This window comes from Harpia harpyja, chromosome 5, assembly GCF_026419915.1.
Source record: "Harpia harpyja isolate bHarHar1 chromosome 5, bHarHar1 primary haplotype, whole genome shotgun sequence".
In the NCBI taxonomy this organism is placed as follows: Eukaryota; Metazoa; Chordata; class Aves; order Accipitriformes; family Accipitridae; genus Harpia; species Harpia harpyja.
In genome coordinates, this window is record NC_068944.1 from 56941725 (window position 1) to 56967845 (window position 26121).

A 26121-nucleotide genomic window follows, 5' to 3' on the forward strand; every position below is an offset into this window, starting at 1 on the left:
CTGCAGCGAGAATGAACACACACACACACACACGTGTGTTTTCAACCCTGACTGTCCTCTGCCCTAATGGCAAAATCGTATAAAGCCTTCTTAACACCATCTGCATCCTCATGGTGAACGAGGCCGCTGTGATTCATATGTGGTTTTCCCACAAATTCCCTAATCAAGCCCTGATTTATCAGACGTGGCCGGAGCCCATCATGCCCTGAGGCAGCCATTGCTGACCAGGCCCTGAGGCGGCTGGTGCCGGCTGGTGGCGGCTGGTGCCGGCTAGTGCCCGCTGGAGCCCGCCGGGCCCAGAGGCGCCCGTGGCGGCCGCAGGAAGCTCGGTTCGGCGTCCCGAGGAGGCTGGCGGTGCCCGTGGCGGCGGCGGTGCCCCGGGCGAGCCCTGGCTGTAGGGTGGGGCGGAGTGAAGCGATGACGGCGACAGGCCCGGCTGGAGCCGGGTCTCGAACCCGCGACCCCACCGCAGCGAGCGCCCCGAGAGGACGGGCCAGTCACTGCGCCGCTGCGTCACACCTCCTTCCCCCGCCCCTCCGCTCCGCCCCGCCCCTCCCCGCCCCGCCGCTCCGCCGTCTCGTGACCGGCGCTGCGGCGGCGTCAGCTGACCGGGTGCTTCACGTGACCCGCTGGCGGGTGTGCGGGTGGCGCGCGGCTGTGGCTGCCGGCGGGGGATGGAGCAGTGACGGGTAAACGCCGGCGGGAGCCGCGGCGGGGCCCGGGCCCGGGCCCGGGCCGCGGAGCGGGGGAAGGAGCAGGGCCTGGGCCGCGACGCGACGCGCCCCGAGCGGCTAGCGGAGCGCTCCGGCCTCCCCCGGCGGCGGGCCGCGCTGGGCCTGGCGTGAAGGGCAGCGTCGGCCGGGCCCGGTGGTACCGCGGGGGCCCGCCCGCCGCCGCGTCTCTCCGGGGCTCTGACGGGCCTCGGCGCTGCGCCGGGGGCTGGCTGGCGGCGGGGGGCGAGGTTACCGCTGTGGAGTTTTTATTTAGCGGAGGAGGGTGGAGGGAAAGCGCGGTCCTGGGAGGCTGCGCCGGTGGCCGCCGGGGCAGCTGGTGCCTGCCCAGGTTACCGGGACGGTCCTCTAATCCCTGTGATCCAGATCAGCGTCTCTGGGGAGAGTAAAGCCAGTTCCCCCCGCCCGGTGTGCCAGCCAGCCAGCCCCAGGTTGCCCCTGCACGGGGCATGCGAGCTCCCCGTTGTGAAATCTTCCCGGGCGTAGGTCTGGCTTCCTCGTTGTGGCCGCTTCTGCCTGTGAAACGTGGAGGCAGTGATGGCCAAACGCCGAGCGTCAGAAGTGGTTTCTGAGAGCAAGCTTGAAGAAACAACGTCTTGGGGACTTTGTACTGGATTTCGGGAGACTTCTGAGTCACGTTAGTAAATCGAGCTTTCCTGTTGAACGAAATAGGAAAGAAGAAACAACTGTCTCCTCCCCCTAGCCCTGCTGTTTTTGAAAAATGCAGTGCAAAATGTCTTAGCTGAGATTCTGTTTTGACATCACCCTGTGTTTTTCCAGGTACAGCACTGAAGCAGCCGTTTAGCGGTTTCATCGCTTAGATTATAGTGTGGTATACTGCATGAAGGATTTTTCTTTGGAAATCCATTTTTCCTAATAACATAGCAATTAAGCAGTATAAATTATGGGTAGTAATGTAAAATACATTTTAAATAATGTATCAAATTTATTTCAGGCATTAGAGCAGTTAGGGTTCAAAACCAGCTGCTCTAGGGGAAAGCTTCAAGGGATGAAATATTTCAAGCATTTTGTAGATGAGTTGTGCTTATTCGACTAGCAGAACATCTTGGCAACGTGTTTGTGTTACTTAAATCTCTTTGTAATGGCACAGGGAAGACTACTACGCTTCAAAGTTATGTTGCGGGTATGCTTATGAGAAAGGGTCAAGGGGAAACACTGGGATGCCGCCCAGTTGTTGAACCTAAGATGAGAGAAACGTGTTCTAATGAATTTCTAGTATTAAGCCCTTATAAATGAGAACTTGCGTTCTTCCTGAGTACTGAACAAGATAAAGATGGGTCAAAGGACTGCCGGTCTTGCAAGGTTCAATTTTTTTTTTTTTTTGGAGATACAGATGGTTTGGTCATTCACTATTAAAATAGTAATGTCATGACTTGTGGAATCGTAAGTATCAAGGTAGCTAGCTCAGTGCTGTATGTAAAGTTGGAATTCCAGAACCTATTCCTGGAAGTCCTGAACTTTGGTTCAGTATGGTCTATAGAGAGATTCTTGTATAAACTTTTTCTCATTTTCCAGACTTTTTTTTCCTTTGTACAGTTGTATAGCAAACAGTTTTTGCTGAAGTTGGCCAGAAAATGCTTACAATGGCATCTCAGAAGCAGTTTCACTCCTTGACAGGTGGCTTTACCCACATTCAGTAGAACTAGGACCATAATTTCTACTCACTTAATATCATAGTGTGGTAGGGTACTGCATGGACAATGTTCAGGAAAAAACCACCACCTTGAAAGCGTTAGCTTGATTAACTGTACTTGTGCTATAGTATTGAATGTTTTTAAATTGATAGATTTACGTGTTGTAGACAATTCCATTTATGTATGTGGATATCCATTTATGAATATTTCTTCTCTTAAAAACAGATATCAGAAAATTGAAATAACAAAAATAGCTGACTGATTAAATGAAACTATGCTATGACAAATTCTGCTCAACAGTACATTGCAAAAAAGTGCTGGTCATCGAGGTACACAGTGTAAACAACAGTTCACTTGTCCATTCTTATTGCTTATTCTGGGTTTTATTTGAACGCTTAGTATCTCCTGCTTTATTCTGTGGTCCTTCTCTTTAAATTTCATGGCTTTCATTTTACAGTGGGTCAGTATGTAATTTTTGTCTGACTAGCATTTTTTTGTTTTTCTTACCATTCTGTAGCACTTCTCCTTTCTTCACTTCTTGTTCGTTATTCCCCATAGTTCTGATTTCAAACTCCATCTTCCGTCACGTAAAACAAACATACATTTAAAACTCTTCTACCAGGCTTTTTTTCCTTGTATGTATTTGACAATATCTCTATTGAGTAGGTACGTGAAATAGGGAATCATGTTACTTCCCATGGCTATTAGAAATGAAACAGAGCTTCAGGAAAACCAACCACACAGACAAAAATGGTGAGGGAGGAAGAGAAGAGAGGTCTGCTAGTTTAATAATTCCTGGGAGCTACAGCTGTTCCACCTGTGCCTCTTCAATTTGAGCAGTAGAAAAAGACCCTGGTTATTCAGTTGAACAATCCATTTTTTGCCTATGATATTAAGGAATCATGAAGTGCTCTAGTTCATTGGGTTTTAAGCATGAAAAGCTGCAAGTCTGTCAGGTGTTTGTAACTTCAGGCTTGTTTATGATAGACTTGTAGTCATCATATGAAGTCTGAACATTTGGTCTTTGAAAACTAACTTTAAAAGATTGGAAAACTCTACTTATTGAAAGCAATTACTCTTTGCAATGTGTCTGTTAAAGATTTATTTTTTTTTTTCCTGGGAAAAGATGTTTAGATTTTTAATGGTGAGCTGATTTTCCTAATCTGTAATACAGGGAATGAGACTGTGTCATTGTAAACATGTAACTGTTTCCTTAGGTGATATAATCTCTGGAAACTTTATACATGTTCTTTAGGGGCTATTTATGTTTTAGTGGAAAGCATGAGAATGCAATGTTCCATCTGGATTTCTACATCTTCTGTCTTTTATTTGGGTATTTGCAGGCTTCTGCCACTACCACCTAAACTAGTTTATTTATCCAACATTTATTCTAAAGCCTCTTCTAGTCCTAGCCTAGTCAAATCCAAACAAAAACCAATTTAAAGCTTAAGCACTTTGTGCATGTCAGCTGTAGTGTCTCCCTGAATGAGTGAAGTTTACTGTAAACTTGGCTGTGTCTTTTATAGGGCCAGAGTTTAGTGAAGGGTAGGAAAACATCACGTGCAATGGATTCACAGAGTTTGACATGTGTTAAGATGATGCATCGAAGTAGTCTGAATAAGAGGAAATTTTGTTTCATTCCAAACTGTTGATAATTAATAGACGTCCCGTGGAGGCCTGTTACCTGAGATAATCCAGTTGGTGCTTCCCTAAACAAAGAAGCTGTGTAATGTGGTGATGACTGATGTTGCTTTAATTTTTCATGATACCTCCTGATACCAAAATCATCAGTATGGTATGACCAAGGGATGTTAACAGTATGCACTTTGGAGCATGAGGGGCCAGTGGTGCCTGAGGGGCTGTTGGCATGGGTTTCACCCACTCTCTGATTCTGCTCTCGTGGACTTTCCCCCAACAGTCAAGGCCACAGCACGGGGGAGGAAGTAGACCCAGTCTTTTCACCCGTCCTTCTCAGAGATAGGACCCCTTTTCTCACCCATACTATTTCCAGAAGCAAAGAACTCCTTATCCCTTCTTCCAGCCTGCTTTGGCAAATTGTTAGGAGAGAAGAGAGAGTAGTGCCAGTGAGGAGAGAACAGATAACTTTCAGGTCCTTGACTTTCTGCTGTTGAATAGAACCAGCTGGGCAGGTGTGTGGCCCCAGCACAGGAGAGTGCCCAGAACTGGGCTGGGTCAGGCTGGACAAGCTTGTGTGGGGTGGGATGTGTCTGGTCTTGTAAATATTCCGATTTCTCAAATACCTGTACCTGCCTTGGCATTGTCTGTATTTAGCATTCTAGCACTGCTGTGCTACTACCTGGTAATGCAGTGTCAGACATCATGGAGTGTGGGGTATCAGGAGCCTCGATAACTGGATGTCATCATCTCTTGTTAGAAAAAAGGCCCCTTAATTGAAGGAGGATGGCTGTTATGCCAGTGACAAGACATGCTTCATGATATTAATTTAACGGTTGGTAAACTTTCTTCAGCTTTAGGCTTCCTGAGTAGCTGAACAAAAAAATCAGCTCACAGGCCTTTCTTTAGTTCATTTTCAACTTCAACACCCTTGATAACTTGTTGACCCTAGAATGATTACACAGATGAAGGACCTATGTGTGTTCTTTTGGGCAAAGTTTGCTACTGTGTATTAATTCTTACAAATACAATATTTGATTCTCTTGCTCAAAAAAAATTGAGTGCTCTAGTCTGTGCTCATTGTGAAATGTAGGTTAGTCTCTACTTTTTCAAAGCTGCTACAGAAGACATTGCAAATATCAAAATTTGACATTTAGACTCTGTCAAGGTACACTTTGATTTTGTTCTTCACTCCCTTATTAAAAACATCCAGTAACTCTCAACCAGCTTGTTCTATTTCTTAGTGACAGAAGAACATATATACTCTTAACTTCTTGAGCTCGTTTGCAAAGTAGCTCAACATAATTTGTATTTAGTACCAATACTCTCTTGACTAATGCCAGTATGTGTAACATTATTGAAGGTCTGCAGTGACAACAGAGATACCAAGACTAGAAAGTGTTCTCCTTTTTGTTGAAATTTTTAGCTGCCAGGAGAACCTTTTTTGAATGAAAGAATAAACTAAAGCTTATTGCATTTAAATATTTTTTAGGCATTTACTCGCTTTAAAACACTGTCCTAATCTGAAAAGTGATTGGAAAAGCTGTAACGTCAGAGTTGAAATTTGTGGCTTTTTTTTTTTCCCCTCTTATGTGTTCAGTAAAAGTTTTCTGTTGTACAGATGCTGGAAAATATATACATCTGTGAAAATAAGATTTGGGTCCTGTTTTATTGGATTTATTTTCAGTTAGATTGTTTGCTTATAATCTTTTGTGGAATTGCGGTTGAAAGATGCTAATGTTGCAAACTCAGCACACTTTAACTTGCAGGATGGGCAGTTGAAAAAGACTTCCCAACTGTGCAAATGTGATTTGGAAGATAGGAAAAAATGAATTTAAAACCACGTGATGCTCTTGGTAAAAATCTCTTCCAGTGGCTGGAACTGCACTTTAGTAACACGGAATGAGATGTTTTTCTTCAAGCAGAGCTTTGAATCCTGAACTAATGGCAGATATTCTTTCTTCCTCCCCCTGCCCTGCCTTGCTTCCCTTCTACTAGCATCTTGCCTCTGTCTTCAGAAGCAGAAAGCATCAAGATAAAGACACAAAAATGACCGAGTTTTGGCTGATTTCTGCTCCTGGGGAAAAAACCTGTCAACAGACATGGGAGAAACTACATGCAGCAACTACAAAAAATAACAATCTTTCTACTAATTCAAAGTTCAATATTCCAGATTTGAAGGTATGTAAGCCCCATTTCGTGTCCTTTAGAAGTATGTTTGGTTTTCATTATCTTTGTTTCTTTAGACTAAAACTGTAGATGGGGAATACTTGCAGACTCTGTAGAGAGAACAGCTGACTTCTTTTGATGATTATGTGTGGATCTAAAAATAGTTTAGACAACAGTTATCTTTTTTCTGAAATTCTAAGTTAAAAATTCTTCACTCTGTAAGTTATAAAGATTCAGCAAGCTGTGTTCTTTCAGCTAATACAGCAGTTTTTCCAGAGATGGTATTCTTGACCTCATACTGCTAGCAGTTAGCTGGAGAAGAAAATTAGAAGAAAAATGGAGACTTGTGATCTGAGTATTCAGATGGTAACGGTTTCCTTTGATGGCTTTCTGTTTTGTTTTGTTTTCCTTCTGAATTGTCTGCTTCTACTTTCCTGGCTGAGATGCAGTGAAAAGGCTCAATTTAAAATACAGGCGTGATCAAACAGCTGCTGCCTTTTCTTTGTCCAGAAGTAATGTTCTTCTGTTAGAGTAGTGGTTGTCTCTGGCTGAGCATTCCAGTGTGACCTGCTAATGTGTGTTATAGAAAATGGGAAGAAAACTGTTTGAACTGTGACAGTGAGAAGCAAAGAGAAACAAAATCTGAAAGCAGTTTCTTTTGGTTAAATACAATTATCAGGATATGGAAAAGTTATGAGCCAGTGTATTCATTAGGAAAAGGTCTATACTGACACACAAATGTTTCCTAAACAAGAACTGTGAGCTGAATTTAACTGAGTGAAAGCTCATCAAAGCATATCAAAATGAAGAGGAAAAAATGCCATCAATCTCTGTCTACAGAATAGATCAAGTTCACGTGGCGTGATGCCTTGTTCCTGTCTCTGCTAAGAAATGGGCCCAGGGCACAAAGTGCTTTAGTGTGTCTTTTAAGAGGATCTTCCAGCTGCCATAACTTATATTCAAATTTAGACTGTCCTATTTCAAGAGATACACTAGTAGAGGTAAGAAGAGGGACTACACAGGAGATCCTTGGATGTGAGGATGCCTTTCAAACTGTAGGGTGCCTACAGCATTTAGAAAAGTTATCACTGAAAACTGCTGTGGCCCATTAGGGTTATAAATGATTCTTTTTGTTTCTGCTCTGCTTCCTAAAAGGGACAGAAGCTGTGTATACTTTATATACAATCGGAAATAGTCTGGCTTCTGTGGACCTGGTAAAACTGTTCAAGGAGTAAGATCTTTAGTTAAAACTCATTGAAACAGTGATTTAGTCTTCATTGAAGAGCAGCCTTATTGTTTAAAGACTTACTTGTCCTGTGGCTTGTAAGTGACTAATCAAAATGTTAGCTTCCTTATTCTGCATGTAGCTCAGAAGAAGGTGGGGCATGGAAAGCAATTTGATTGTGATGTTACTTAAGTAATTGTGCTCCCTTCTGCTTCAAGGCTAAAGAGAACAGGAATCACGTGAAGTTGAGTGGTCAAATATATAGAACAAAGATGCTAGACTAAAAGTAATGTTAATAGCATCTTGACTAGTAAGAAGATTAACTTATGCCTAATAATATTTCAGCAAGAAATATGAACTAGTAGCTAAAATATTAAAAATAAGAGGAGTTGTCTTTTTGGAGGTATCTCCTACTTTCATTGAACAGAATGAACAAATATGTAAGTACTTGGAGAGAACCAAAGAAACACTGATATCATATGACCTATTTAAAAATAATCACCCTTTGGCTGTTTAACTTGAGCATAGCTGTACTGTTTTTACCCTTTTTGATGTCTTAGACCCATTTGAGACTTGTTTATGAAAGAGCTAAACAGAGTGTTTTACTGTGCTGTAATTTTCATGTTTGAATTGTACAGACTCTAAAATGGTGTCATCCTGGTCCCAGAAAGGTATATGTATTGTTCTAGGTTATTACATGAAATTAGGGAAGAAAGAGTGAAAGCTTGTAGACAAGCTAGATGTTCCATTACTCCAGATGCAAAAAGTCCAGACTCTTGCTGGTCTGACTGCTGCAGTACCCTTGTATCTTCAAAGTTTTCATGTTTTAGTCGCCTCCAGCACTGAGATACCTGATTACAGAAATTTCAGATTTGATCTAAAGTAGTAAATCAAATGCTGAAGCAAGCAACTTGTGGGAAATGCAGCCAATTCATAATGTAAAAGTTGTTTTAACATGTTTTAGATGGCTGGCGTGCAGGACTGAAACTGCACCAAACTGGAGTGAGTTGGATCTGATACAGTAGTGCTTTAGGGGTATATTGAGCAAATGAAACACAGGGTGACTTTGTTATATCAGCAAGTCTGAAATCTTAGAGTGCAGTATTTTATGTAGTTCTGCAAAGGTACCTGTTCAGGAGATTCAGCTTTTATTGTAACTTGGTTTTATCGTTCTATGTTTATATACTATTGCTAATGCATTTCGATCTTCCATTCTAGGTTGGCACACTGGATGTTTTGGTTGGTTTGTCAGATGAGCTGGCTAAACTGGATGCGTTTGTGGAGGGGTAACAGTTTATTTTTACTAGCATGCAAAATATTAGAATAATGGCGTGATGGTTTGCTGAGTCCTAGTAATACACAAGTTATTTCCAGCTTTTTTTGTTTCATAGTGGTCCCCTGCAGGCAGTCAGCAATCTTAAGATTTCGGAAAGCTAAGCTTCTGTTTTTCCTAGTATCTGTACTTGAAAAAAAAAAAAATCTGAACTTCTTGTGGAATAGAGGGACATTACGCGTTGATGAAGGATGGTTCTCCCTGTAGTAGTGCTGTGTGCTGCCGGGTCCTGGAGAACTGTTAAGAATTGAGCCTGACAGCTGTAGAAGTGAAGACAAGCGGAGTAAAAACTGTTCTTTTAGCAGGTTACAGTACTATTTACAGACTTTGAGAAGGTAACCACATTGTTTCCTAATCCACAGAGATGATTAAACAGCATTAATATCAAAATGCAAAACCTATTCATTTTGAAGAAACTAACGGTCCTTTGAAGGTGATTTTAAGCAAATGTAACAAAATTTCATATAACCAGAACTTGTGGAGCCATCTTCTGTTTCAAGGAGAGAAGTGTTAAGTAGTTGTTTTTAAATAGAAAAGGAAACTATTTGGCACAGCGCATGTGAGTAATATTAAACGTAGCTTTTCTAGTGAGGAAGGCAGGTCCAGAGCGTCAGATCTCATGTGGGCTTAGGGCTGGGGTTTCTCCATAGTTCTTCAGTTATCTTTGGTGTTTCATTGTCATGGTTGCCTTGTGTTTAATTTGGATTATTGACGATTTCTACCTCACTATCTATTTTTAGAAAGGGGTTAGGATTTTGAAAGTACCACAGACTTCAAAAAAAGATTGGAATATAGTGAGATTATGCCTGAAGTGAACCCCTGTTACCTGGAGGCGAGGGAAGTAGCCTCACTTTGTTGAGAACTGATGAGTAGCAACGCTAGAGAAGGATTTAAATAAAGTTCTGGCATGTATTTTAGAAGTTGGAAAAGCTTGTAAGTAAAGCAATCAGCTCTTCCTTTTTTGATCCAATCTCAGGCAGTTTCAGATCGCTTTCATAAATGGTATTTCTCAAAATGGCAGGGTTTTTTAATTATTTTTTTCATATCTTTATCTTTCATTTTTCAGTGTTGTAAAGAAAGTGGCCCAGTATATGGCTGATGTTCTAGAAGACAGTAAAGATAAAGTTCAGGAAAATCTTCTGGCTAATGGAGGTAAAGTGTTAATGATGATATGTGCGTCCTAAAAGTGTAGGAGGGAAGGCAATGATCCTGGAACATACTGAATGCTGCTTCTCTGTATGACATTCTGAAAGCCTAGTTTAGATGTGGAAGTACTTTTTTCTGTGAGTCACTTGCCCTGAAACAAATTATAGGATCCAGAATGGTAAGAAATTAGATTTACGTGTTAAATACTCACTTACGGAAGCCTTTTGATCCTTTAGGGCTGTGTTTTGTCATCACTGGTCTCTGGTGGAACATAAAAATTACTGTTACTGATTACTGTAAACATTCTTTGTATTAGTCTGTCATCTGAATAGGTATGATTTTATGTAAGCTGTGCTGGAATACTCGGTTGTTCCCAAATTATGATAGAATGTCTTTATAAAATGAGTTGTCATGGAAATATTTGTCCATTTTATTATATTTAAGAGTTGCACTGGTCTCTCAATATTTTGTTTTCAAACAACAAAACAGTTGCTTCAGGTGAGCCGCATAATCTTTGCCTTCTTTTTTTCTATCGTAACCCTCACTTCTTCCACCCATTTTTCATACAAAGCAAAAAATAGTTGGTCTTGTCTCTACTTCTCCAGCCGTTATTGACGTAGTAGTAAATATCATTTAGGATCTACAGAGGTGGAGAAACCAGTATCTGAAGGCAGAGGTCAGGGATAACTTACAACTTGATTGTTTATTTTCAAATTTCTTAAGCAACAGGGTCCACACATGTGAAAGTCCACAAACAGTTTGTTACAGTACTCTTCTGTTACACCAATCCTACATGGAATATAATACATCAGTCTTTTTATTGTTTGTCTTAATAAAGTTCTTTAAAATTTTAGTTGACTTGGTCACCTATATAACAAGGTTCCAGTGGGATATGGCCAAATACCCAATCAAGCAATCCTTGAAGAATATTTCAGAAATTATTGCAAAGGTAAGGTAATTTGTTTTATAAAACTTTCCTACTTGAACTTGACATATTTATGCACGAAACTTGGTACTTAAAGCTATTTGTCTGGTTTTGTTAGCTTCATGTAATTTTGATAACAGCAGTAGTGAACCTGGTAGCAGCGTCTGTGTTTTAGTAAAGCAAAGAATGTTAGGATGGGAATAGGATTTGGAGAGTGCTCCCTGAATGCCATCATGCTGTCTTTGCTGATTTTTGTTTCCAAAGATCACTGAGTTAACAAATAAATAGCTAGCAAATGATGTTACATTTAAATTTTGCTGTACTGGCATGCCATTTGTCTGATGTTCTCAAACTTTGTGGGCTGTTAGCAGTGAACCAGGGAACTTACATACCTTCTGAAAGCTATGGCACTCAATTGTGAGGGGAAAAATAAGACTTCAATGTTAGATGTAAGGAAAGCTCATCTGAGTGTTGTCATGGGTGTTCCCCTGCCTTTACCTTGGTAAAGTTTTTCGCACTTTGGGGATTTCATTGGGTTTGTACTTGCTGTGAGCATAGATAGGGTCCTCAGCAATGACTTACTGTATTCAAACAGTGAAAGAGTTCTCTGTAAGCTACCTTTGCCGTAATGTTTTCCCAGCTTTCTCAGTTTTTTTTCTTTTCTGTTTTCTGTAATCTGCAAACTGGCTCTTGGAATTATCTGTGTCAATAAAATACAGAACCTGGAAAAAAGAAGCAGCTGCTCTGGGTACCTATAGAGATAGTCTTTGGTGATGGATATGTGGGAACTATAATCGGGGTGGGGATGGGGTAAGTGCTGGCAGACTCATGCTTTGCTGTAACTGCAGATTCTTTAGATATTAGTTTCTTTCCTGAAACTATTACTTTAAATTTTTTGCAGATTACAAAATCTTAATATATGATACATAGCTGACTGAGAATGCAACTAACGCTTTCATTTTGATATTTTCTTTGGGGCTATCACTGCATCTTGAATTTACTCCACAAATTACACTTAGCAACTATTCCTGGAAAACATCTGCAGTGTGGAGTTTTGTTGGAGGAAGACTGACTGTCTTATGACTCTTAAGATTTGCATGTTAAAAATTTCCCACAGATATAAAATAATAATCTTAATATCTGACACTAAAGTATATAAGCTTTTGCTTCTTCAGAAGAAGGTATCAGAATGAAGCATTCAGCTGTTTACCGCAGCTACTTGGCAGGTATAGGCATGAAGTTTAAGTTGGGAGAAGAGGAACTTGGTGGGGAAAGAGGGATAGAGAGAACATAAGGCAGGGAGAAGTGATTTCTACAAGTCTTAAAAGGAGGTTTGTGAAAAGGTTCCTTTCCTTTGGTTTGGCCTTAAAATAGGAGTGAAAGTTACTGAATTAAAAAGGGAAAAAAAAAAGTCTTCAGCTGTGTTTTGTCTCATTTTGGAACTTGCCTGTTGCCATAGTATAGAACTTATTTTTGTGGCAATTAAGTTTGTTGAAAAAGCAACAAAGAACATGAAGGGATATGCCCTTTATTGAAATATTATCAAGGATTCAGTGCATGTTATGCTGTGTCCTGGAGATTGCTAGCTAAATCATCTGCTTGCAGCGAAGTTGTAGTCCAAAACCTGAACTTTAAATTAAATAACTGGATTACATTCTTCATCTAATTTAGGGACCTCACTGAGTTATTAGACTGGATACTAAATGCAGAGAAACAGGTCTGCTGGAGTTCAGCCTGAATCATCCTGTTGAGGGTTTCCATTTCTTTGCATGTTTAGCTGTACCTGTCTTCTATAGGGACAGCTTCAGGGACACCTATGTAATAAATCTAATTTCAAATAGTTTACAGAATGTTTTCAGCTGTGAGCCACAGATGTGTGTCCATAAAGTGGAGAAAAGGAGGATGACTGAATCTGACTTACGTTCTTGTAGAAGTGACACCTAGGAGATAATGTCACAGGACTTGAAGCAGTTTTGTCCCCAGGCAAAGAGAGTCCTGACAGTTAAAATCTTCACTTTGTCATGTGATTAACATAAAGGTATAGGAAAATTGGTAGAGCTGCATTAATTAAAATCTGTGAAGCCTCTTGACATGTTGATGTTAACTTGAAAAGCTTGTCAAATCATGAGATACTACTTTTCCTATATGGTTTTATATCCTCCTCACTCGCTATAGCAGCAGATTCTGATGTCCGCCAAAATGAGAGTAATGGCAACTGCAGTGGGGAGTTTGTCAGAGTAGCAGTGTTGGAAACATTTAAAATAGAAGGAAATCTACTGAAACTATCCATCAAGTTTTTTCAGCTTTTAACTTTCAGAAGTACTGTGAACCCCAGTGTCAATACTGAAGACTTTGAAGATGGTACCTGTGCCATGTGAGAGCTGTCACTTAATCTAGTCATTCTTTGTATTTGAAATTACAGTTGTAAGACTGTTATGCAAGGAGACAACCTCAATAGCCTTAGAGCCCTTGTCCAACATTTTCAGCAACCCAGGTATCTACTGAAGTACAACAGTTCAATTGTATAGTTATAAGATGACACTCATGTATTGCCAATGACTATGTAAGGGCTTTAAATATCTGGGTTTTGCTGTGTGTAGAAATAGGCCAACTATGTTAGGTTGATACTTTCTTCAGCAGTATCACAAGTCTGCCTCATTTTGCAATGGCATTTGTAAGTTATCCACCAATTCTACTACCAAAAGAAAGTTTGTATTATCGCTTCATTTGGCAGTTTTACACAAATATATTTTCAAGAGCTCTGCTGTGACATTGTTTGCGGTTCTGCATTCTCTAACATTTTAATAGGAAGCAAAGCTGATTCTTGTTTACAGTAAACTCCAGCCAGTGCAGCAGTAAGAGGCTTTTGTCTAAGCAGTCATCTTTTAAAAGGCTACTGACTTTACAAATGAGTGCAATTAGAGTATTGGCAATTAGGAAACTATGAACAGAACTGGTTCGTAAAGGCTGTGTTTTGTATCAATGGTTTTTGCTTGTTGTCATTAAACGATGCATAGTTAGACTGTTGTTGAAAGTTTTGATCCTTGGAAAAGGTGGAGGGGAAGTTTGTCAGTCTGGGAAGAAGTCCACATGCACAAAGGTACTAGCTTAATAGCTTCTGATTAATTTTTCCCCTAATGCTGTCTGCTAGCTGTACAAAAAAAATAAAAAATATTGTTACTGCCACTTCTTGTAGTATAAAAAAGTTTACATGAAGATGTGTGCTTTGTGACACCTGCTGAAATTTTCCACATGCTTTGTAAAAGATTACATCAGTCAAAGAATTTAAATAACCTTTACTCATCTGTTTTAAAAAGTAAATTGTCTTATTTTCAGAGTATTTTGTCTAAAGCATTGCTGTATCTGTAAAGGTGCAAGCCGTTAACAAGTTGCCAAATGAAACTGCCAGAATGTTCTGGCTTTTAATGACTTCTTCCTGCTACAGACAAGAGAACTTATGTGTTACCATAAGCAAGGTCACTATATAACTAAGTGATGTTGCTTTTAAGAGAGATTAATTTTGTGGAAATAAAATCATATCTGGATCCCCAAGCTGAAGTGTTGTATGCATACAAAACGTTTTGTCAATGGTCTAAGCCCAAATAAAGGGAGAGTCCCTTGACTGTATTCAGATACTTGTCCCTGCGAATTTTTATATGCTTGTACCTACATGCCATAGCGAGGAAGCAGTAAAGGAGGGAGTAGGCAGCATTACGATGCCAGACCAATACTGTACCATGTTCTTTCAGTTTTCCAACTGCTACTGAGTGTATTGATTTTTAAAATACTTCCTTGTATAGGGTACACACTGACAGGAGTATGATCGGATGTTTAAGACCTACTAATTGCTTAATTTGTTTTGTGTTCTTCCACTTGCTGCCAGGTTACCTAGTTGGGAGTGAATAATTTTTGTTAATCATTCTAATTAATCCTGGAAGATGGATTTGAGAAAGATGGCTTACTTGAGCAGCAATGGCAAGCTGAATGTGAGAGTCTGAGTCTAAACATTAAAATAGTTGGAACTTTGATATGAAAGTTTGAAAGATGATTGAAGGCTGCCAGTGACATTAAACATAGAATGCTGCCTCTAATTGACTCAACAGATATATTTATTGTCTGAAAGAAATTGGATTCAAGTCTGAAATACTGTTTATCTGTCTACCCTGGAACTGGCCCTGTGCAACTTCAGTCATTCCAAAATACATAAGTTTTAACTAAATGAAGAAAGTCTATAAAACAGATTTTTCTTTATAGTTGTAAGCCACTGCCAAGGTAAAACAGCAGCATAAAAGATGACTTTGTGAAGGGAGATGGTGATAAAATTTATTGTATTTTTCCTGTGCAAACATACAGAATAGGAAATAGCTCTGTTGGGGGGGGAAGACATAAAATACTTGTGATAATTTTTAGAACTGTAAATAGTAACAGCCATTTGGAATCAGGCAGATGATGCATTTAGTTGATATTCTATCTTTGAGTGATCAAGGCTGTTCATCTCAAGGAAAGGTGCAAATTGCAGTAGGCAAACACAAGTGCAACAGAGTGTCCTCTTAAGTTGTAGATGATTCAAAGCATTAGCGTTTTGGGTTACTTGATTCTTGATTTGCTATTCATAAAACTGTACCATCATTCTTGTCACTGAAACTCTAGTGAGAGGAAAACTATAATGAGAAGTGAGGTAACAGCTGGAGGAAATGTTACCCAGTGTTCACAAGTATACTTTTATCACAGTAGGAAGGTAAACTTCAGATGATCTCTCCTGTCAGCTGAGATGGAGAGTGGTAGCCTCAAGGTGATGGAGTAATGATCAGCTGGGATGCAGCAGGATACCAGAAGAGCATGTGTAACTTTTATTATTGGCTGATTTTTCCTTTAAAGGAATTCTAACTTAGAGTTTTCTGAGTTTTGAGTGATGTTTGTCAAGCACTAGGGAAATAAACATTTTAACTTGTGCATTTTTCATTAAGTTCTTGTTGGCAGATCTAAGTTTTGAAATTGAGAAGTCATTTAAAAACTGGTCTAGTTCTTTAGACGCTGTTCCTTTTCTTTTTATCTTTAAGGGAGTAAACCAGATTGACAATGATCTGAAAGCAAGAGCCTCAGCATACAATAATCTGAAAGGGAACCTTCAGAATTTGGAAAGAAAGAATGCGTAAGTCACATTGTTTTTTGCTAATGTAGCACAGGAAAGTTATCTAACCATGAAAACTTAGTAACGTGTTAAGAGGTACAGGCTGTAAGCTTAATGTATTTTTTAGGTGTTTATCAATCTTGAATAGCAGCTGTCATAAAAGAACATTTATTGCCAGCCAACTTGCTGGTAATAGCTCACTTGATTGATAAGCAATTATGAAAAACACAAAACCATGTAGAAATAGTATAAATTGCTGGAGCTTTTGAGAGAAGCTTGCTGTTAAAGTGGTGTGTAACACTGCTACTTGGGTGTCTGTCTAAACAAGGAATTCTTTCCTTTCACTCCAATTTGTGCTTTAAGCATGTCAATATTACTGGGTTTCTTCCCTCAAAATTAACCAGCAGAGAGACAGCTATTGCACACATGCATATAATAAATTAAACAAGGACCGCATGCTGTCTTGTCATGTACATGTGATGATTATCTGAAATACAGTTGAGGTACAGTAGTTCTGTGCAAATATGGTTGATTAATTTGACCCAACCCTACCATTCAGTTAATGGTACAAGCTTGCTGGCTAATTCAGAACCATGGGTCATACTAATAATAGCCATTTTGAGTGAGCCTTAAGTTTTGTCTTCAGCCGTGGTAATTTGTCAGCTAAACCCCATTAAATCTGTGTATGTTCTTAGTCTTTTGTAAATAGGAAGCAATATGCTGCTTTAAATTTTTATTGAGGTTCTGTATGTAGGTCTGTACTAGGTCAGTTGTAACTCTGAGGCTTCATATACTAGACTTCACAATTAATGATTTTAATGGTTCTTGTGGTTTTAAATTACTTTTGAAAAGAGAACTTGGCTTCTTCAGTGTGTGAGGTATTTGGAATATGGAAATGACGCACAGCAGTGGAGCTACTGATAAAAACTTTAAGTGACTTTAGACAGTAAGATATAAAATGCATATAAGGACATTTAGTTTGCTCTGCTAATAGTGAATGCTTAAGTAAAATACATTTTTGAAAATGTTATACTGTCAAGCATTGGAAACTGTTGTCTAGATGAATTCAATTCTTAAACATGTATTTACTCTGGCTGTCTTTTTTTCTCTGCAGGGGAAGCTTGCTAACCAGAAGCCTTGCCGATATTGTAAAGAAAGAGGACTTTGTACTTGATTCAGAATATTTGGTCACGTTATTAGTGATTGTACCGAAGTAAGTTTATTGTTTGTCCTAATAGCAGAATAAAATAAGAAATTTAAATCAAATAATAGATACCACAACCTTATAACACTGTGAGAAAGGACATCTGAATTTGTTTGGGGTTTCCCTGGATGAACTAATGCAAACTTTTGGATGCTTAGTAGAGGCAAATGAGCCTGTGTACCTGTATTCCATTGTTCACGAGAACTCATCATAACGAATGCTGAGTGCTCCTGAATCTCTTTAAGAAACTGGAGATTGGACTTACGTCTCTTATCTAATATTAGCCATGGCTAGTCATGTTGCAGAAGGTGTCCTTATTGAAATAATAAGTACTGAGTAAAAACATGACTTGTTTTGCATTAGAAGGCATAGTGATTGAATTATCCTCGTTAGGACTATGCTGGCTTTCACCACTTAGTGAGCAAAGTGAACTCTACTTCTTTGCTCTGCACTTTTTCAGATTGCCAGAACAACGCTTTTTTCCTTATCTAAGTCTCTACCAATGGAACACTGCTTATGTCATGTCAAAGGTTTGCTGGGAACAGGTTGTTTCTGTCTGAAATGTTCAAAAAACAGAAAATCCACCTTTTCCCCTGGCCAAGGAAAGTGGTGATATAGATGTCCTTAAGACTCTTGTAAAATGAGAAAATGGCACTAGACTTGTCTTTCTGGAGCTGGGAACAAACAGAGCTTCTAACTTGTAAAGAGAGCCAGTAGGCTGGTTATCACTTGAAGCAGTAGTCTCTGTCAGATGTAAAACTCTGGTGAAGGCAAAACAGTTTTGCAGTGGCTTTAGCAGAAAACATGTCGTTAGTATCTCTCGACTGTTTTTTTTTTTTCTTTTACCTTTGACTTGTTTTTGGTGTTGGAAGGGTAGAACCTCTTCACCAACTACAGAAAGGTAGGGCTTCCAAAATTCTCAGTGGTCCTTCAGGAAAGTGCAGGACTCTGGGGAACCCGTTTGTAATTGTGGAAAAAGTATTCCTATTAGTAACTCAGAAGAGCAAAGTTACATAAGGAGTTTCTGATAAATCTTGACAGTTAAGTCCATTTGGTCCCCTGAGATCTGTACTTAATGATGACTAATTTAATTTCATAGTTCTTTGATTTCAAAAATTTTACACTTGTAAACTTATAAAGACTGAAGATAAAATATGTTGCTTTTGCTATCATTATAGTTTATTTAGCAATAATCTTAAAAACAGCATGAGGAGGACTGTCCCTGATGTCTTGTTTATTTCTGACAACCTACACCTGGGTTGGAAGATGTGATGATTAAATGTTTTTAACATTTTTTTTTTTTTTAAATTGATCCATGAATCTAAGATTTCTTACTACAGTACTGAAAGTCTGACTATAACCTGTGTATTCTCTAGGTTAAATTATAACGACTGGGTTAAGCAATATGAAACACTAGCAGAGATGGTTGTACCACGTTCCAGCAAGTAAGTTGTTAAATGCTAAATCTCATATTTCCATGTATTATATTTTATAAGTGTTCTTTATCTATAGTCACTTTGAATTTTAAAGGTTGGTCAAAAACTTGTCAAAATCTCTAGCTTTATATCTGATCAAGCTTGATTATGTTGTAGTTGAGGAAAAAGTCAAAGGATCTCTAACTCTAGGGTTAAAGTTATAAAATTAACTTATGTGGGAAGAGTAAAAGAATTGAAAAGTCAATCTAGTTCAGGTTAGGCACATTCAGCTCCCAGTTAGTGAATGGTGGGGTTTAGCAACAAATACTAGCTGCTAGCCTGTAAGCTTTATGCCTGTACTCAGAGGACTTGAAACAAGTTACATAAGCTCTTTGAAAGCTGCTAAAGAATGAAGAACTGGAAGTGTACATGGTTTTCTTGTGTGCAAAGAAAAGTAACTTGTCTCTTTTGGGCTCACAAAGCTCCTCAGTGCCAAGCTGGTGCTTGGTATCTGTGATGGGCAAGACTTGAGGCCAGGATTTGATAGTACTGTTAAGCCACTTAAGCAGTCTTGTAAGCACGCTGAAAATAAAGTCAACATGTAGCACAAAGCATTGCTATGTTGTTAATTTTAACTGACAGAGTAAGGGTTTGATCAGGTAGATCTGATATTACCAACTCTATGCCAGTTATAAAATCTGAACTTGCTCTGGCTAACTTCACATTTGAGTTGGATCAACTTAAGCCTAGTGGAGATCTGCTAATGATTCTTATTGAATTATTGGGAAACCACGATTTAGGGATAGCTTAAGAGTTGACTTGTTAAACTGTTGGATAATGCTTGTATTGAAGACAATATGACACTGCAGAACAGTCTAAATCTCTTCAAGCTTTTTTCTTAAGGTGAGGTCTCAAAATAAGCAGTGTTGTCTTGAACTATAAAATAGTCAATCTAGGGGTCATCTTTACAGCTTAAGAAACACTTTTTCTTACCAAGCTATGTGCTTTTAATTCGTGTTCTTTTCTATTTTAAATCCATTTCCTCTTTCTTTAAAACACGCATTTCTAAGAACTCTGTAGCCCAAACTTTTCAGTATTAAACCAGTTTTAGTTCCTTTTTCTGTAAAATAATTTTAACTTGAACAAATATCCAGACATGTCTGAAGTGGTTTTGAGTGGTAAAGACTCTGAATACGAAATGGAAACTGCCATCCTTTACAAAGGGAGTAATAAGAGCAGTTGCTAAAGTTTCAGTTACATTCTGTATAAAGTGTTTAATTTGGGAAGTAATCCCGTGTGATTATCTACATTTATGTTCTTGCCTAGTAGCAATAAAGTACAACTTAATCTACTGTATATCAGATCTGTGGTGACTTGAATGTTATTAATTCTGACACTTTTTTTTTTCCTGTGTAGTGTACTCTTCGAGGATCAAGACAGTTATCTTTGTAACGTCACCTTGTTCAGGAAGGCAGTGGATGACTTCAAGCACAAAGCCAGGGAATTTAAGTAAGGCTTAGTTTGTGTGTGTTTTGTCTCTCATGCTTTGAAGGATCTTTAGATAGCCACTTTTGATTTTATTCACTTCCAAATGCAGATTTATGGTCCGTGACTTCCAGTATAATGAAGAAGAGATGAAAGCAGATAAAGAAGAAATGAATAGACTGTCAACTGACAAGAAGAAACAGTTTGTAAGTCTGTATAAACTAGTCATTATAGAAACATGAGACATCTAAGACTTGTTATTGCTACGTAACAATTTCATGAACTTGTGATTCTGAGAAAGCATTGCAAGAATGACATGATATAGTCAGCCTGCCACCCAGCTAGTCTGCTCGGGGATAATTGAGTTTCCTGTAGCACAAATGCTCCTCACTGTGTTGAACCAAGTGCTGATACTCCAGCTGATAATATATTAAGTTTGAAAACAGACAAGTATTTGAATGAAATAATCAGATATTACTAAAATGGTCCTTAATACAGTTAGCCCACGGCAGCTGAGATGGTGTACTGAAGAGACAACAGAAGTCTCATTAAATTTCTCTTTACTTAGTATTGAAACACCCTTGAGCCATTATGACTATAGTGAACTCTGCCTTTAAGTTGTCTTTATTATCATGGTACAGATACTGAGTATCTGCTCAAACATGCTTAATGGGCTGAATTTTTTTCTGAATTTTGAATAACATAACTTTTTTTTTTTTTTCCCTTTCACAGGGTCCTCTGGTTCGGTGGCTGAAAGTTAATTTCAGTGAAGCTTTCATTGCATGGATTCATGTGAAAGCCCTACGAGTTTTTGTTGAATCTGTTTTAAGGTAATGAGGCAGACCTGAATAGTGCTTTTTTTCCTAGACTTCGTAAGAATTTACATCTAGCTTGGGTTTACCAAACTGAGGTGTGTGAATGCCACTCTTCTGAGAAGCAGGAGTCAAGAAATAGGACAGCAAGAATAGTTGATGGCAATGGCTCTTGTTGCCAGTTGTGGAATATTTGAGGTAGATAATTGTGTATCTTGCCCCTTGTATAGTCTTTCCACCAGTGCTTTAGGAATTACAGGTAGTCTGTAAACTGCAGCAAGGCATTTCTGCTGATTCTTAGCTTGCTTTATGAGCTGCTCGTAAAAAGAGCTTGCTGTATCTTCTATTTAAGTGGGAAATGTGAATAGTTCAGAATAAAAAGTATTCAGGCTTTGAGTAATATAGCTTGACATCTTGCAATGTATGCATTTTCTTTAAAACATGCCTTTCTTAAGAATTTTGTAGTCTAAACTTTTCAGAATTAAACTGTTCAATATTCTAACTATAAAATTTCTCTGCTTTTTTCTTCATACCTATCCAGAAGTATAGTTACTAAGTTGGCTTAAGAACAGCTGTAGTTGTTCTGCAGAAGGAGGGACCTGGATTTTTTTTTTAGAGTTGAAAGGACTTCTGCCTTAGTCAGAAAACAGAAAGGGTTTTTTTAGCCTTTTTGATAAATTATCATAAAGGAGACAACCAGAGGAGAAAAATAAACAAAAAATCACATTAGATTGCATTCTAGTCTGCTTCATAGCTGCTACTAGCTTATTTTGAAGACAAACTTGAGTAAGGAAGAAAGCTGAGCTTGATTTGAATATTGGCAAATGTTTCCATACACCTAGTAGAGACTAGATTCTCCACCTAGTGGCATAAGCAAAGTCTTGCAAGTAAACTAACTGGAACGTTCAAAACTTAGTCCGAGACTTCAGGTAACTTTGAGAATTGTGCTAAGTACTCAAGGATTTAACATGATTTTAAAAGCATTTAGACTTCTGTTTTGTTATTTTAAACTTGAAGAAAGAAGTCCTACTTTACTGATGCCTTATGAAGTGTAGAAAGAGAATGGTCTTGCAAAAATGAAAATGAGCAGAATTTCTTCTTCAGCAATAGGATTCTTTCTCAAAATAAAATAAGATTCTGCTTTTAAAGATATAAGAAGGCTTATTCCAGCATTTTTGTCGTTTTCTGCTTGACTTCCTCAGGTATGGTTTGCCAGTTAACTTCCAGGCAATGCTGCTTCAGCCTAATAAGAAAACAATGAAGAAACTGAGGGAGGTTTTGTATGACTTATACAAGCACCTTGATAGCAGTGCAGCAGCTATCATTGATGTAAGTATTTTTGTAACTGCTACTGCCCTTCAATATTAAGTTTAATCTGTTTAAACAAAAACCAGTCTATTGGATTTATTAAAAAGGTATACCTCTCCATATTCTCCATCATTCTCTCACAGTACAGAAAATAATGTCTCCTTATAAAAATGCCACTTCTATTGTACATTTTTGCAAAGCAGATGGTATTTAAAGTTGCAACCAATGCATTTGACAAGCCGTCTGGTATAAAAGTCTCATGTTTTCTTCTTACTGCATTCTTTCCTACTACCGATGGAAAGATATCTTAGACTGCATACATACTCATATCCTCAAAGAATTCAAACAAAGTCAACTTTGATCTGAAACTAGCCTTAAGGAACTTGAACACATTTCATACCTTTTTTTGAGCCCAGAAGGAATACATAAATTGTCCACAGTCTACGGTAACAGTGGTCTTAATACTGAAAAAACTTTTTTTTTTGTTGCATCACTGTCTTTGTTTTTAAGTTAACATAGTTGCCCTTTGCTGAAGGAGGCTGAATTGATGCCAAGATGGAGTCATCCTTTCCATCTGTAGAGGTCTCATTTTCATGTTTAAAACTGGTTTGCTGGGAGGCTTATTCTAGTAACTTGTTCTATATTGAAAAGTAGTGCTTTTCATAGTTAAAGATTAACAAAAGATAGACCACACAGTGAGTTTATCTGAATTTAAAAAGATTATTTTAAATCTTTCTTAACATTATATTTCATGTAATATTTTTCCAAAGTATTTCCAGGCCTTTTTGGGGAAGGGGGATGTGAGAGAATTAAGGTGAAAATTAAAGATGCAGAACTTCATGTAACTTCCTGGATCATTCATCATCCTATAACATTCTTTTCATAAACTGTCTGTGTTTAGAAGTAGTAAAACAGAATTGCAGTACTTTTCCTTCCATTTAGTGGCGGTGTTTACTATAGCAACAGATGTGAATTATTGATACAAAACTACTTTGATTTTGAAAAAGCACTTGTATTTAATTTTGAAAAATACTGTTACTCATTTGTCAAAGTTCTAACTTTATTGCTTAAACAGTCTCTTGAATGTGAAAATTTAAGCTTGAAGTCTAGCCTGGCCTATTTGCTTCTAAAACATATGAATGTTTCATCTACTTCTGAATAGGAGTCTGAATTGTAAGAGTATAACTGGTTTCAAAACTTTATTTGCAGGCAACTATGGATATTCCAGGATTAAACCTCAGTCAGCAGGAGTACTACCCATATGTGTACTACAAGATCGATTGTAATTTGCTCGAATTCAAGTAAAAGTTCCCTAACATGACAATCTTCTCAATGTTGGTGTAAACAAACAGAAGTAAGGTTGAAGTACCATAATACTTTTAACACTCTGCTAATCATATGCTTGCTTCTTATGTTAGGTGAGTTTAACACACAGTGGTCCATCTCTAGACATTTTCTTTTTAAAGAACAGTGTAGGTAATCTGCTTTTAATCGATTATGTCTGTAAATGTATATTGAGAGAATTGAAGTATTTATAAACAGAGTGATTTATTTAAGGAAAAGCTCATTCTTCTTTCATATGGTGGTCTGTGTTAATTCCATTTACCATTGTTTATAAAAAAAACTTGTTTACAGAAGAATAGTGTAAATGTTCATGGCCATTTTGTTCATTTGATTTAGTAGATACAATTGTGTTAATGTTGAACTGTGATGTAAAGTATGTAAAATTGGTATGAAATTGTGCTTTCTGAATGGTTTAAAATTACAACTGAAGCACTGTAAACACAGGAAAAAATAAATATGCCTGTGCAAACGTGTCACCTTTTTGTACCACATATAACTGTAGATACCTATGTCTAACCTGAAGCAATGTATTAAGTCTTAAAACCAATGCTGCATCCTGCATGCAGTGGTACAGAAATACAATTGACTTCACAACAAATACTTTCAAGAGATGCAGGTATTTCTTTTGCTTTAGTGCAGAAAATGCTCAAGTATTTTGTTTGGCCACCAAACCTATGTATGAATGTTTTTCATGTTTATATCTTCGTGACTCTAGGGAAAAGAGACAATTATTGGGAAGATGGGAGTAACCTGGGATGCTAACGAGCTGGGCTGATCTGGGATTTTTTGATAATTCTTTGTTCTTTTCAATCAGTTGAAGCTTGGGACTACTTTATGGCTTCAAATACTGTACTATTAGATGCTCGCTTTTTTTTTGGCAGCATCCTTTCTACCATACAGGGAATACGACAGCTTCCTTTTAATGTGTATAGAGAGGGGTTGTTTGTTTCAGAAGCAGTTATCATAGCTATTGCAAGTATTCTACATATTCCAGTTGCTAAATATGCAGTAAAAACTGCAGTATCTTTTAAAACTGACTTGAATTAAGACTGAGACTGGAAGAGCACTGATTTGTCAAAATTAGTATTTGAACTACTGTAACCACTGGACTTTTTTTCTAATTTGGTCCCTAACTGAAAATACCAGTACAGTGAATCTAAGCTGTATAGAGCTTTCAGCTATAGAATCTTTAATCATGAACCAGAAGCACTTTTGAGGAATTTACTATCTTTGATAAACCAACACTGAGATGTCTAATTATTACGAGAGAAGGCTAGCTTTTGAGTGCAAGAGTTGCATCGAGCTACTGATAATGAAATGGGGTTTGAAGTCTATTAAAAAAATCTACTGTGTAAAATTATACTTGCTTTTCTTACTATTTTTTATAGGTAAAAGGGGAAAGAGTGAGATCAAGTGTTCAGTTGTGCTCACACTCCCATGGTCTCTCGCACTTCCTCACAGAAGATAACAGCTGCTTGCTGTGGTAACCAGGTTGTTAAAATGTGTGAGCAGGTGGAAGGGGTTTTCCCCTTTATCACCCAGCTCTGTCCCTTCTACTGGCTTTTGTTATTACTATGTACAAAGATAGTTGTCTTGGTTCTGAGCCTGCTGTAACTGAGGTAAACTACTTAGGGGTAAAGAGTTTTGGTCCACTGGAAGCATTTAATCCAGCTTCCCTGATCACAGAAGGAATCAGGGTAAACTGTTGTCTCTGTTCTTCATCTTAGTTCTCTTGATTTTGTTTTCAAAGCCTTCCTACAACCAAGTGCAGTATAAAGGCTTAGGATTCCAGTGACTACTGTACAAACTGCTGTATACTTTGCTCTGTTCAAGGTACCTAGTGCTTGCTAAATCAGCACTAGATTCTTCTCATGAATGGAAGCAAGAAGCAGCTGGACAATAGAATGACACCACCACCCAAGGTGAGGGAAGCAGTCATCGTCCTGAAGGACACGTTTGCTGCTCCAAGGGATGTGCATATGCTCGAGAAATGGGCTGACAGGTACTGCATGAACTTCAGCAAAGAGAATTGCAAAGTCCAGTACTTGGGGAGGAATAACCCTGGGGGCTGACTAGCCAGGAGTCAGCTCAGCAGAAAAGGACATGGTACTGCTTGTGGAAAACAAGTTGCACTTAGTGGCAAAGGCCAACCATCTCCTGGGGTGGTGTTAGTAAGAGGGTAGCCATTCTTCCCCGATATTTGGCACTTGTGAGGTCATGTCTGCTCTCTGTAGTACAAGAAATGGAGTACTGCAATGGAGGAAGTCTGGTGGAAGCTACCCATGCTCATCAGGGGGCTGAGGCATGTGGCACCATGACATACTGGGAGAATTGTGTCTCTTCATACTGGGGAAGAGACAGAGAGAAAGCAAAGGACAGATGTTACTGATATTTACAACTGCCTGAGCAGAGGGTACAGAGAAGATGGAGCCTTCTGATGTGCCTGAGCACTTCTCAGAGGTACATGGTATTAAGATGAGAGGCAGAGGACACAAGTTTGAATATGGGAAATTCTCTTGAGAGGCTGTGGTGGGTTGACCTTGGCTGGCTGCCAGATACCCACCCAGCTACTCTCTTACTACCCCTATTCAATGGAACGGGGG

The 26121-nt window shown here is 38.7% G+C and overlaps 1 protein-coding gene across 3 annotated transcripts; it reads left to right on the forward strand.

Annotated features, from left to right (window-relative positions):
• The first annotated feature begins 560 nt into the window (after nt 1-560).
• On the forward strand, nt 561-23991 carry ATP6V1C1 (ATPase H+ transporting V1 subunit C1). Of its 3 annotated transcripts, none has more exons than XM_052787126.1 (13): nt 561-689; nt 6020-6202; nt 8634-8701; nt 9815-9900; nt 10749-10843; nt 15880-15971; nt 17065-17163; nt 18531-18599; nt 19986-20078; nt 20167-20260; nt 20787-20884; nt 22069-22195; nt 23384-23991. In XM_052787126.1, the coding sequence occupies exons 2-13, from the start codon at nt 6071-6073 to the stop codon at nt 23477-23479; spliced, it is 1149 nt and encodes a 382-aa protein (XP_052643086.1). In that variant the 5' UTR covers nt 561-689; nt 6020-6070; the 3' UTR covers nt 23480-23991. The 3 variants fall into 3 exon arrangements, with proteins under 3 accessions (XP_052643086.1, XP_052643087.1, XP_052643085.1); XM_052787127.1 differs by lacking the exon at nt 561-689 and adding an exon at nt 992-1511; XM_052787125.1 differs by lacking the exon at nt 561-689 and adding an exon at nt 4641-4856.
• Nucleotides 23992-26121: the final 2130 nt, after the last annotated feature.